The sequence below is a fragment of the Schistocerca gregaria genome, chromosome 7 (assembly GCF_023897955.1).
Source record: "Schistocerca gregaria isolate iqSchGreg1 chromosome 7, iqSchGreg1.2, whole genome shotgun sequence".
Lineage (NCBI taxonomy): Eukaryota > Metazoa > Arthropoda > Insecta > Orthoptera > Acrididae > Schistocerca > Schistocerca gregaria.
In genome coordinates, this window is record NC_064926.1 from 314,709,283 (window position 1) to 314,723,905 (window position 14,623).

The 14,623-nt window shown below is 43.2% G+C and overlaps 1 protein-coding gene across 1 annotated transcript in view; it reads left to right on the plus strand.

Moving 5' to 3' along the window:
* LOC126281802 (nose resistant to fluoxetine protein 6-like) overlaps positions 1 to 14,623 on the plus strand; it is a 252,843-nt gene that overhangs the window by 116,973 nt on the left and 121,247 nt on the right. The window contains exon 7 of the mRNA XM_049981017.1: positions 5,066 to 5,259. Within this exon, the coding sequence (XP_049836974.1) occupies positions 5,066 to 5,259 (194 nt within the window). The remainder of the gene's footprint in view (positions 1 to 5,065; positions 5,260 to 14,623) is intronic.

Sequence of the window (14,623 nt, forward strand, 5' to 3'; positions counted from 1 at the left end):
GTCGGTTTGGCAGCTGGGGGTGTTTGGGCGCGTCTGTTGCACTATATTGCGGGCGTGTCTGTGCACTATGCAGTGCTTTATTTGGAGAGTGTATGAGTACAGAACTCGTCTGCTGATATTGTGTACTGCATTATTTAAGAGCTGTTTGCTATTGTGTGGCAAAATTAGGAGTTGTTTACGTGTTTGTAGCATGTGTCAGAAACCACAGTCGGATCAGCGCGGGTGTTTTGTGACAAATATACTCCACGACTAAATAAAAGGGCTCCAAATAAATAGAGTGCAGTCCTTCCTTACTTCCCCGAGCAGCACAGCGCAGTCTGAGTGTTTTTTGCGCAAAAACAGCAATCTGGTCAAACTGTGAGTGAGTCAACAAATAACTGGACAAATTTATCTGTAGAGGAGTTAGAGGTCTGGATTGCGATGTATATCTAGGTTGGTGTGGTTGTGTTGCCACGTGTAGTGGATTACTGGAGTTCAGAACCTGCCTAATGTCAGCCTTACATATCGAAACCTATGAGATGCAAAAGTTTAAAAAATATATGTCCCAAATAAATAAAGTACACTCTTTCCACCTTCCATCAGCGTATGGACTGAAATTATTTCCGAAAATTAGAAGTTGTTTGGCTATTTGGACGTAAATGTTTTGCATTATTTACGAGTGGTTCACATGTCTGTAGGCTGTGCTATGAGTTACTTTTAAACTTTTTACAATTAGCAAGCGTGTGTCTAGAGCATTATAAATGAGTTATAGTTCAAATGGTTCAAATGGCTCTGAGCACTATGGGACTCAACTGCTGTGGTCATTAGTCCCCTAGAACTTAGAACTACGTAAACCCAACTAACCTAAGGACATCACACACATCCATGCCCGAGGCAGGATTCGAACCTGCGAGCGTAGCAGTCGCGCGGTTCCGAACTGCGCGCCTAGAACCGCGAGACCACCGCGGCCGGCAATGAGTTATGTAGGGGTGTTTTGCAGGTCTGTATGGCGTGGAACATGTCAGTGAATTCAAATACTCCATTCCTAAATAAAGTAAAGCTGTTCCTCCATCCATTGGCCTAGTGCAGGGTGTGTCCATTTACCTGTAACGTGTAGGAAGTGGTTGAGTGCTGGTGGCTTAGTTTAGTGGTTCTGAGCTTCGTTTGCAACAGTTTTCTTAGGTTAGTGGTGGAGGCGCAAGTGAGCTTTGTTTACTGGCAGATTTCAAACTTGGCGCTGGTTCCTAGGAGGAAGTGGCGGTTCGGTGGCTGAGTTTAGTACAAGTGCCCTTTCTTTCCAACAATTTTGTTAGGTTGGTAGAGAAAGCGGAAGTGACCTTTCTTTACTGCCGGAATTCAAACTCGGCGCTGGTTCCTAGGAAGAGGTGGCTGTCTGGTCCTCGAAAAGTAGTTGAAATTAGGTAGTTGAACACCTTTGCATACGTATATGAAATTGTAAATTGAATTATTTAATATGATTAAAACCGAAATGGAATTAAGTACTTAGGTATTTACAGAAGACTAAGTACGTCTCGTGTATTGAGGGTGTGTGATGTAAGCGGGGCGGCGGCGCAGCAAATGTACAGTTATAACAAGCACTTGAGGGAGAGTCAGTTAGCGAGCGTTCTAGTGACAACAAAACGTGCTGTTATACAGTCATGGCGAATTCCACAGTCGAGTAAACTTTGGCGCCAAAAGTGTACATCTGCGTTCTCGCTCGCACAACAACACGTTGTTGACGTTGAGCGGTTCAGCATCGACAGGTTTGAACGTGACCAGGAAAACAGCCTTGGCGCCAAAAGTGTAGCAGGGAACGGCCGACCGTTGTGTGATTCAGCTCCGAGGAGAAAACTTGATTTACTAGAGGAATTCGAGATAGCTATCTATGAAAAGAAACAAAGCAATATTCTAAATGCACAAGATAATTTTAAAGAAATGAGATTCTTAGCGGGTTTTTAGAATTATTTTAGGGCAGGTATGCGACTTTAAACTCGTAGCATGTCACTGACGGAGTTGCGAGAGGCTAACGATGGCAGACCAATGCAATAAGGAAATCAGGCGCCCAATAGCATAGCGTTACCGTCAAGCACACGGCTGTAACCACGCCACAGCACCTAGCACGTCAGTCCACAACAACTCCCGAGCCAGCGCAGTGCGACAGCATATTTGGTAGCTATGGGACGGCCATAGACTTGTGCCAACAACTTCAGTGTAAGACGAGGACCCACAGTCCAATATACTTTTAATTCTGCTTTACTCTATGAACTTCCCAACTACTTGTGATGGTATTTTGTGTTTTTAGTCCGTTTAATTTTATGACATAGACTTTCCAACCTGATGATGAGAGCATTGTCTCTTGAATCGCGTTGTTAAAATATGTGTATAAGAATCGCGGTTGAATGCTAACAGTGACAACCAGTATAACGACAACTACTACCTCGACTCCGTAATGGATTATATTAAATAGAACTACAGTTTTCGAGACATTATCGTGTTGGAATTTGGCGGAGTTTTCTAGTGGAGGTAGACCTATAATAATAAATAATAATAATAATAATAAATAATAATGAATAATAATAAATGATAATGAATGATAATAAATGACAATGAATTTCTTCTTCTGGAGGTTAAGGTTAGTGGACATAGCACAATTGGTCTATTTTTCCGCCAAAATTCAAACTTCCCGCCATTTTTTGCTGTGGTTAGGTTAGTGGACATAGCACAATTGACCTATTTTCCCGCCAAAAGCCGCCATTTCGGATGGCGTCATGTGCTGTTGCCAAGTCTACATGCTGTCATCTTGGATGACGTCATCGCTGCCATCTTGAATAAATTTGGCATCAATGCAGTGCGCCCTCGTATGAACCTTGCCCCACTAATACTGTCATCCAACTGTCAGGAAAGTAGCGTATTTGGAAAACAAGTAACATCTTATATACACCTCCCCTCTACACCTGGGACAAAGTAACAATTCCAAAACAGACAGGATATGACAGCAACAATGTTACGTGTAAGGTAAAACACCTAGTTATATATTACAAATACTCATATCATAGTTACAAAATCATTATATCAAGACCATCGCTTATCTATGTATTTACAGAGCACCTGACGATGGCAATTTGCCAAAATGGACTCATTGTGAATGAGATAAAGTATAAACAACTTCCATAGCAGTATATCTGGATATTATTCAGAAATAAATTCATAAATAATAAATAAACAACACATTTGGTATTAATAAGCTGATATGTCAAGACAGTAACTCAATTTATACTATACAAACAAGCGTAAATTTCAGTTTAGATACACAGAACATGGAAGAGCATTCACATACTTGGCCAAATACAACTGCACAGCAAAACACCACACAAAGAAGCACACACAGTAACAGGACAACAATTACACGAAGACTACATGAAAACAAGAAAGAAGATGTAAGATAATACACAATGAATTACAAGCACAAACTCACACACTAAATATCAAATGTTTTCAAAAGGCAACGCATAAATGTAGCATTCAAAACAGACAGACCAATCCAAAAGTACATTTCAAAAATAACAAAAGACACAGACATCTACCAGAAAACAGGAATATACCAACTGCAATGCAACACATGTAATGGAAGACATTATGTGGGCCAAACTAGCAGAATATTCCGCACCAGGTACAAAGAACATATCACAGTATGGAAATATGGGACAAGCCACTCAAATTTTGCGAAACATTTAAGAGGAAATAATACCAAACCTATTACAAGAGAGAAAGACATGAAAATGTTGTTGTGGTCTTCAGTCCTGAGACTGCAATGATGCAGCTCTCGATGCTACTCTATCCTGTGCAAGCTTCTTCATCTCCCAGTACCTACTGCACCCTACATCCTTCTGAATCTGCTTAGTGTATTCATCTCTTGGTCTCCCTCTACGATTTTTTTACCTCCACCTTGCCCTCCAGTACTAAATTGGTGATCCCTTGATGCCTCAGGACATGTCCTACCAATCGATCCCTTCTTCTAGTCAAGTTGTGCCACAAGCTCCACTTCTCCCCAATTCTACTCAATACCTCCTCATTAGTTATGTAATCAACCCAGCTAACCTTCAGCATTCTTCTGTAGCACCAAATTTCGAAAGCTTTTATTCTCTTCTTGTCGAAACTATTTAATGTCCACGTCTCACTTCCATACATGGCTACACTCCAAACAAATACTTTCAGAAACGACTTCCTGATACATAAATCTATACTCGATGTTAACAACCTTTTCTTCTTCAGAAACGTTTTCCTTGCCATTGCCAGTCTACATTTTATATCCTCTCTACTTCTAACATCATCAGTTATTTTGCTCCCCAAATAGCAAAACTCCTTTACTACTTTAAGTGTCTCATTTCCTAATCTAATTTCCTCAGAATCACCCGACTTAATTCGACTACATTCCATTATCCTCGTTTTGCTTTTGTTGATGTTCATCTTATATCCTCCTTTCAAGACACTGTCCATTCTCTTCAACTGCTCTTCCAAGTACTTTGCTGACTCTGGCAGAATTACAATGTCATCGGCAAACCTCAAAGTTTTTATTTCTTCTCCATGGATTTTAATACCTACTCACAGATTGAGTAACTTCCGGGATAGGCTACAACCCTGTCTCAGTCCCTTCGCAACCACTGCTTCCCTTTCATACCCCTCGACTCTTATAACTGCCATCTGCTTTCTGTACAAATTGTAAATAGTCTTTCGCTCCCTGTATTTTACCCCTACCACCTCCAAAATTTGAAAGAGAGTATTCCAGTCAACATAGTTAGAATAAATAATAAAAGATACCTCCTAACCTTACAAGAAAATCACCAAGTTTACAAAAGTCCGCAACGAAGATACTACTAATTGACCAAGTGAAAATCACTAACAGCTCACTGTTTACACTGACTGATTACGTAATAACCAGCAGCCAAATAGCTGATTATAAATCCCAGTTCTAGAATGGAACTATCCAGCGATCACAACGTGCATGTGTTTCTAGCTGTTATTTTGTGTCAGCGGTTGCATATTATAGCCCTTCACACGCCACAGTAGCTTTCGTCTTTGTGTGCAGTGCATGGACCACACGTGGTACCTGGCGGTGGACATGCAGCTGTTCTGGGCATCACCGTTGCTGCTATGGGCACTGTACAAGTGGCGGCGTGCTGGCCGCGTTCTGCTGTTGGCCATTGTGTTCGCCGCTTCTGGCGCCGCCTTCGCCATTACCTTCTGCTACAGCCTGCCCTGGGGTGATATTCCTGGCCTCCCGTGAGTTCTCTTTTCCAGCTTATGTCTTACATTTCTAGTCGTGTCAGGCTATCAACGGCCATGTCTGCGCTTACACAAGCTCAAAACTGTTTCATTGTTAGTTTCTTTTTTAGATGTCGATTATTTTCAGAAAAATACCAGGGTATGCGAGTTGACAATGCGTATGGCTATAAGTGTACCTCTCTTCTTATCATTAAGCATTAAAACACCGCCAAACTGCATGGTCGCATTCCTGGCCGGAAATGGAGGTAAAAAAGTCCTATGAACATGTGTCCGGAAATATATCGTTGCCACCATAGATTTCGCCGACGAATGTACAGTCGAGGACAAAACGAGCGAGACCCCTCGCCTTGTCGTTATACTGATCCGCACAGCTTTAAAGTCTGTAACACATCATAACAGGCAAGGCGACGAAGTGCTACCAACATACTATGCACAGGCGTGAAATTGATAAACCATCTGAACTCTGTCAGACTTTTTTCAATCATGTGTAAGACTATACTAATGGTGCTTAGTGTGTCAAACGCAACACGTAAATATAAGACATAAATGAAAGAAGAAACACGTAGTAATTCACATCCCAGTATTAATGTCACCGCGTTTTAGAAGTACGAGCATTCCCATTGCTAGCTAGCTTAAGAAACACATCGGCTAATGAAAATTTTCTGGCTGTGGCGAGTCTAATGGAGAATTCGAAACATTGTAGAATACGTTTGGCAGCTGTGTAGCCGCTTATTTCCTGGAGTGGTGCAGAATTATCCCACTAAATTTAATCGCTAATAATAGTATTTTGTTATTTCGATAAACATCCTGAAGGAATTGTAACATAAGCGGCGACATAAAGGTAGAAAATTCATGTTTTAGAGTCCAGAAAGCTCTATGCAACAGAAACTGCAGATCATTTTGCCATTTTCATTGCGAAACTGCCGGCTTATACATGTCTGGGGTAATAATAGAGGACTGTTTGCCTGTGTTGCCTGCTAGCGTAGTGAAAGGTGTCTGCTACTGCAAGGGAGCTCTGGTTTGTTTTCGGTTCTAATCTCGATGGAGACAAATAGACTATCAGTAAAGCAACTTTAAGAAATCCTCGCGCCCTCAATACGTTTTCTTGCTATCTTTATTCTGTACCAGCGCCCTGTGAATGTCAATATGAAACACTTGTAGAATTTCATACTTGTTACTGCCTACTTTTTCCGCTTCTGTCAATAACTGAATTGCCTTAAGTGTGACACTGAATGATTTTTAACTGAATTTCGCTATGAATCTTCACGCATTGCTAAATTTGCGCACTTTCATTGTAGGTCAGCAACGGTAATCCAGTATGACTGGTCTGAACGTTGACACAGGCCATTTCGCGGCTGAATTCGTAACGATCTGGGGTACTTTGTCTTACTAAAACAGTTATGTTATCTCGATAAGCTGAAATTCATTTTTATTGGTACAGTTCATACTAATTAGCATTTCTTCTTTCATTTATTTCTTATATTTACGTGTTGTGTTTAACACATTAATCAGCATTAATGTAGTCTTATACATGACTGAAAACAGTCTGACAAAGTTCGGATAGTTTGTCAATTTCACGCCTGTGCATAGTACGTTGGTAGCACTTACCTATTATGCTGTGTAGCAGACTTTAAAGCTGTGCATAGTACGTTGGTAGCACTTACCTATTATGCTGTGTAGCAGACTTTAAAGCTGTGCGGATCAGCATAACTAAAAGGCGAGGGGTCTCGCTCGTTTTGTCCACGACTGTACGTTGCTCTAACCGCGTGCCATGTGTTCCTTGTGTGTTGCATGCTGTGTGATTAGCCAAGCGTACTGTAAGCAGCAAAATGGTCCAGTATTCATATCGAGAACAAGACGAGACAGTGTTTTGTGTTCGACCAAGCAGAGGGAAATGGTAAAGAGCCAGCACGGCTACAGCAAAACAAGTTTTCCCACAGACACTAACCGCATCACACAACATTCCAAGCCAGTTTGGGGCCTTTGTGTGATCATGGGTACTTTCAGACAGACGAACGTGCCGAGAGGTGACGGACTGTGTGTACATCAGATTTTGAGAAATTTTGGAAATTTGTGGTAAGATCTTATGGGATCAAAGTGCTCAGGCCATCCGTTCCTAAACTTAAACAGTACTTAATCTAACTTAAACTAACTTACGCTAAGGACAACACACACACCCACGTCCGAGGTAGGACTCGAACTTCCGACTGGAGAGAGCCGCCTAGATTTTGAGGATTGGATTCTACAGCATATTGAGACGAAACCTAGTACAAGCTACAGGCAAATGGCCAGTGTGGTGTAAGGTAAAGTATGATTATGTGCATCCTGCAAGACAATCGCTACTATCCCTATGAGCTGCAACGGGTGCAAGGACTATCAGTTCCTTCAACGGCGTGATCACGAAGCCTCTCTCCGCTACCCGGAGAGAGGCCAAAACATGCGAAAGAGTGCGGTAACCCATGACGCGGCGAGTGAAGACGTGGGCTGTGTGCCACAGAGATCGCTTTGAACATGTGTTGTGACGTGGTCTATATTGTGTTTCGTATTGTGTTCCAGGACGATTTGTTCTCGTTGCACGCACACAGTCCATTTCCGGCCAGATGTTCATAGGACCTTTCTACCTCCATTTCTAGTCAGGAATCCGTCCCTATAGCTTGTCGGCTTAACATTCACCCCGTATCAACTAGAGAACCTGGGAACACTTCGCAACTGCTAAATACACAGATCAAAAAAATATTTGCATCACTCTAGTTCCCAGAAGTCCTGAAGGTAGACGTTGACTTTGGATATTGTATCACAGACAGAGTCCCTTCGACGGTTCAGCGATGTCACTAAACCGGCCCAAAGATGTAGACAACCATGCATGAGCAGCGCCTATTAGGCGGATGGGGTCCGGCAGCCGATCAGTTCCAGTCATTCCACCAGAAGGAGGTTCACGGCTCGTGTTGTCTGTAGTTCAACTATGCCTAGATGGTGAAACCATGGTTTGATAGCGTCCGGATTGTCACTTTGTGCCAGGAAGAGCTCGCAACAAGGGAAGTGTCCAGATGTCTCGGAGTGAACCAAAGCGATGTGGTTCAGACATGGAGGAGATGCCTTGCTCAGGCCGCCCAAGGGCTAACTAGTACTGCAGTGGATGACCGCTAACTGCGGATTATGGCTCGGAAGAGCCCCGACAGCAACGCCACCTTGTTGAATAATACTTTTCGTACAGCCACAGGATGTTGTGTTATGACTCAAACTGTGCCCAATATGGCGCATGATGCGCAACTTCACTAACGACGTCCATGGCGACCTCCATCTTTGCAACCACGACACCATGCAGCGCGGTACAGATGGGCCCAACAACATGCCGAATGGACTGCTCAGAATTGGCTTCACATTCTCTCCACCGATGACTGTCACATATGACTTCAACCAGACAATCGTCGGAAACGTGTTTGGAACCAACTCGGTCTAGCTCAAAGCCGTAGGCATACTGCCAAGCGAGTGCATCGAGGAGGAGGTCCCATGATGTCTTGGGGTGGCATTATGTGGGGCCAACGTAGGCCGCTGGTGGTCATGGAAGGTGCCGTAATGAGTGTACCACACGCGAATGCCATCCTCCGAGCGATAGAGCAACCCTATCGGCAGCATATTGGCGAGGCATTCGTCTTCATGGACGGCAATTCGCGCCCCATCGTGCACACCTTGTGAATGACTTCCTTCAGGATAACGACATCGCGCGACTAGAGTGGCCAGCATGTGCTCCAGACATTAACCCTATCGAACATGTCTGGGATAGATTGAAAAGGGCTGTTTATGGTCGACGTGACCCACCAACCACTCTGAGGGATCTACACCGAATCGCTGTTGAGGAGTGGGACAATCTGTACCAGCAGAGCCTTGACGAAATTGTGGATAGTATGCCGCGACGAATACAGGCTTGCATGAATGCAAGAGGACGTGCTACTGGGTATTAGAGGTACCGTTGTGTACAGCAGTCTCGACCATCACCTCTGAAGGTCTCGCTGTATGGTGGTACAACAAGCAATGTGTGGTTTTCATGAGCAATAGATAGGGCGAAAATGATGTTTATGATGATCTCTATTCCAGTTTTCTGTACAGGTTCCGTTGCAACTTCCCGGTTTACAAGGTATGGGATACACGAAATTGTAATGAATCATACACAACTGAAGTGAAAAAATCTCGAAAAGTTCATGACCGATTTACTTCAGATTTTTACTCGATCTACACCTACGTCTACTTCGATACTCCGCACTCCTCCTTTCGGCGCATGGCGGATGGGACCCCGTACGACTACTAATCATTTCCTTTCCTGCCCCATTAGAAAAGAGAAGGGGGGAAAACGATTGTCTGTATGCCTCCGTATGAGTCCTAATTTTTCGTATCTTTTCTTTGTGGCTCTTAGGTGTAGTTTATGTAGGAGTCAGCAGAATCGTAACGCAGTCAGTTTCAAATGCCGGTTTTTTAAATTTTCTCAATAGTGTTCCTCGTAAACAACGCCGCCTTCCTTCCAGGGATTCTCGTTTTTATCTAAGCATCCTCATAAAACTTGCGTATTGTTCGAACGTACCAGTAGCAAATGTAGCAGTCTGGCTCTGAAATGCTTTGATGTCTCCCCTTAATACGACCTGGTACGAATACCAAACACTAGAGCAACACTCAAGAACAGGTCGCACAAACGTCGTATACCCAGTCTCCCTTACAGAAGAACTGCACTTTTCTAAAATTCTCCCAATAAATGAAAGTCGACCATTTGCGTTCCCTACCACAAACCTCACATTCTCGTTCCGTTGCATATCGTTTTGTAACGTTACGCCCAGATATTTAAACGATGTGGCTGCGTCCAGCAGGACGATACTAATGCTGTATCCGAATATACCCTAATAAACGTTCAGACGGACGTAGGCTTTGAACGCAGTGGTCAGAAACAATCTGAAAAACTTGTAAGGATATTACAGGTTAGTTTGTGCTGATAAATAACTGTTAAGAAAAAAAAATTATGCGTTGCGCCATGTCCTAGTTTATTAGCATTGACGTTAGCTCATCAGGCCGTTGCGCGTGCAAATTCAAGCAACCGGCAGTATAATTAGGGTCAGTTGTTCTCGTAACGTAGATGATAGCGTACAAGACTGTTTAGCCTTTGGACTACCGTCCCATGCCCAATTTTTGTATCGCTGTCTTGTAAAGTTTAAGAAAATCACACGAAGGACACCTAGGGCAATACTACCTCTGGCGGGCTGCTTGAATTAGCGCGCGCTGTGGTCTGATTGGTCACCTTCCGTGCTAATTATCTCGGCAACGGCGCAAACGTTCGATTTTTTTTCTTAACAAATGTTTCTCATCACAACTTGCAACAACCTTCCAAGCTTTTCAGACTCTTTCTGAACACCACATATAACATATAGCTTATTTCCGTTCGACTGTTTATTAGATTATCGTGTTGTAATTTAAGTATTATTGTGATCAGGAACTTTTCGAGGTTTTTAGAAAGGACATTCACCCTTCATATATTATTCTACATTTCGCGCTTCACACATATGTCTTCGTGTATTTTATATACGTCAGTAGCGAATTTTTTACTGCAATTTCTTCTGAGTCCTGAGGAAACTTTCTGGTTCACCACTTTTTTATTCCATGCGACTCCAGAGACGGAGAGGGAGTGTGTTAAATGTAACTGTGATAGTCGGCCATGTGTCGTGATCTTTCTTCACAAAACATATGGTTAAAATTACTGGCTGGCTGCAGACCTCATTCTCACGACCTGGTAGACGCACCGAGTAATATGGTTTCCACTTCATACTTCTAAAATATTCCAAGTCAGCTAAATACAGAAAGAAATACCAATAGATTGTTGTCAAAACATTTTTACTTCTCACCTCTTTTCATCCCCTAGTGGTAGTAGATGTTTATTGATTGATTGACTTTAACACGAGAGCTAAAACAGCTTAGGTCTAGCCCGCCTCTGCCCGCACCGAAACTAGGTTTACTGTGCGCTATCGCTCCCTGTATATCTAGTAAAGCCAACCAGTGCCATTAAATAGTGCAAGGAGTCACTCTACCAGGGCCGGCCGCGGTGGTCTAGCGGTTCTAGGTGCTCAGTCCGGAACCGCGCGACTGCTACGGTCGCAGGTTCGAATCCCGCCTCGGGCATGGATGTGTGTGATGTCCTTAGGTTAGTTAGGTTTAAGTACTTCTAAGTTCTAGGGGACTGATGACCACAGATGTTAAGTCCCATAGTGCTCAGAGCCATTTGAACCATTTGAACCCTCTACCAGTTTTTTGTTAGACACAATTTCTTCAGGTCAAGTTGTCCCGAAGATTCTGCATCTTTTACTCTCCAATGCCATGCATTCAAAGATGAGGTGTGATGCACTTTCTTCACCTTCATCACAGATCCTACATTTAGGGTCCTCTTCGATTATACCCATTGTGTGCAGGTGTTTTTTTGAATTTCCCATGGCCGGTCATCAGTACAGTCATGAGTTTGATCTCTTTCCTGTTCAATCCCAGGATTACAGAGCTTCTTTTAAAACATGGCTTGGGCATCATTACCTTACTATGTTTTTGTTTATGGACCTTGGCCCAATATCCTACGTGCTGTTTCCTAAGCCAGTTCCGTAGTTCTAATTTGATCATAGCCTTGGTGACTGTCAAGACAGGTTCCGGTCCATTAAATGGAGTTGTTGCTCCCATCCTAGCCAATCTGTCAGCTTGTTCATTGCGACAAATGCCGGAATCGCCTGGGACCCACACTAGGTACCCCCTATTGCTTCTCCCTAGATCCACCAGAACCCTGTGGCAATCTGCAACAATCTTAGATCTTGTTGCAGGTGCTTCCAATTATTTCAGGGCTGCCTGGCTGTAGCACCTACTCATATTCTTCTCCACACATGCCCTGACTGCAGAAATTTCGGCTTGGAATACAGAGGCAAGTTTCCCTAGAGAGATGCTGCTCTCCAGTCTTGGCTGAACCCCGTACAACCCTGCCCCAACGCCTTGATCTGTTTCGACCCATCGGTGAACAAACAATGTCCCTCGTACGGTGTCGAACTGTTTTCTCCCACTGCTCCCTACTTCCAATTACTATGTTGTAAGGGTTGTCGAAGCAGTTGGGAGTTATTATATAGTCGGCAGGCATTTCTCCAGCCATACCTATATTTACCTCACTCACTATGCTAGTGTTTGATTCTGGATATCCGAATGAGACTCAGTTTTGGCCAGTTTTAAGTCTGTATGCCCCAGCTGCTGCCTCCATCTTAACCCAAGGTTGAAGTGGAGGCATATCCAGCATGGCTTCCATTCCAGCGGTTGGTGTGCTGCTAATTCTGCCAGTTATGGCTAAGCCCCTCCCCCCACCCCGCATGAACCATGGACCTTGTCGTTGGTGGGGAGGCATGCGTGGCTCAGCGATACAGATAGCCGTACCGTAGATGCAACCACAACGGAGGGGTATCTGTTGAGAGGCCAGACAAACGTGTGGTTCCTGAAAAGGGGCAGCAGCCTTTTCAGTAGTTGCAAGGGCAACAGTCTGGATGATTGACTGACTTGGCCTTGTAACAATAACCAAAACGGCCTTGCTGTGCTGGTACTGCGAACGGCTAATTGCAAGGGGAAACTACGGCCGTAATTTTTCCAGAGGGCATGCAGCTTTACTGTATGATTAAATGATGATGGCGTCCTCTTGGGTAAAATATTCCGGAGGTAAAATAGTCCCCCATTCGGATCTCCGGGCGGGGACTGCTCAAGAGGATGTCGTTATCAGGAGAAAGAAAACTGGCGTTCTACGGATCGGAGCGTGGAATGTCAGATCACTTAATCGGGCAGGTAGGTTAGAATATTTAAAAAGGGAAATGGATAGGTTAAAGTTAGATATATTGGGAATTAGTGAAGTTCGGTGGCAAGAGGAACAAGACTTCTGGTCAGGTGACTACAGGGTTATAAACACAAAACCAAATATGGGTAATGCAGGAGTAGGTTTAATAATGAATAGGAAAATAGGAATGCGGGTAAGCTACTACAAACAGCATAGTAACGCATTATTGTGTCCAAGATAGATATTAAGCCCACACCTACTACAGTAGTACAAGTTTATATGCCAACTAGCTCTGCAGATGACGAAGAAATTAAAGAAATGTATGATGAAATAAAAGAAACTGTTCAGATAGCGAAGGGAGATGAAAATTTAATAGTCATGGGTGACTGGAATTCGAGTGTAGGGAAAGGGAGAGAAGGAAATGTAGTAGGTAGATATCTATTGGGGCTAAGAAATGAAAGAGGAAGCCGCTTCGTAGAATTTTGCACAGAGCACAACTTAATCATAGCTAACATTTGGTTTAAGAATCATGAAAGAAAGTTGTATACATGGAAGAACCCTGGAGATACTAAAAGGTATCAGATAGATTATATAATGGTAAGACAGAGATTTAGGAACCAGGTTTTAAATTGTAAGACATTTCCAGGGGCAGATGTGGACTCTGACCACAATCTATTGCTTATGACCTGTAGATAAAACTGAAGAAATTGCAAAAATGTGGGAATTTAAGGAGATGGGACCTGGATAAACTGAAAGAACAAGAGGTTATACAGAGTTTCAGGGAATGCATAAGGGATCAATTGACAGGAATGGGGGAAAGAAACACAGTAGAAGATGAATGGGTAGCTTTGAGGGATGAAATAGTGAAGGCAGCAGAGGATCAAGTAGGTGAAAAGAACAGGGCTAGTAGAAATCCTTGGGTAACAGAAGAAATATTGAATTTAATCGATGAAAGGAGAAAATACAAATATGCAATAAATGAAGCAAGCAAAAAGGAATACAAACGTCTCAAAAATGAGATCGATAGGAAGTGCAAAATGGCTAAGCAGGGATGGCTAGAGGACAAAGTAAGGATGTAGGGGCTTATCTCACTAGGGGTAAGATAGATACTGCCTACAGGAAAATTAAAGAGACCTTTGGAGATAAGAGAACCACTTGTATGAACACCAAGAGCTCAGATGGAATCCCAGTTCTAAGCAAAGAAGGGAAAGCAGAAAGGTGGAAGGAGAATATAGAGGGTCTATACAAGGGCTATGTACTTGAGGACAATATTATGGAAATGGAAGACGATGTAGACGAAGATGAAATGGGAGATACGATACTGCGTGAAGAGTTTGACAGAGCACTGAAAGACCTGAGTCGAAACAATGCCCCCGGAGTAGACAACATTCCATTGGAACTACTGACGGCCTTGGGAGAGCCAGCCCTCACAAAACTCTACCATCTGGTGAGGCGAAATACCCTCAGACTTCAAGAAGAATATAATAATTCCAATCCCAAAGAAAACAGGTGTTGACAGATGTGAAAATTACCAAACTATCA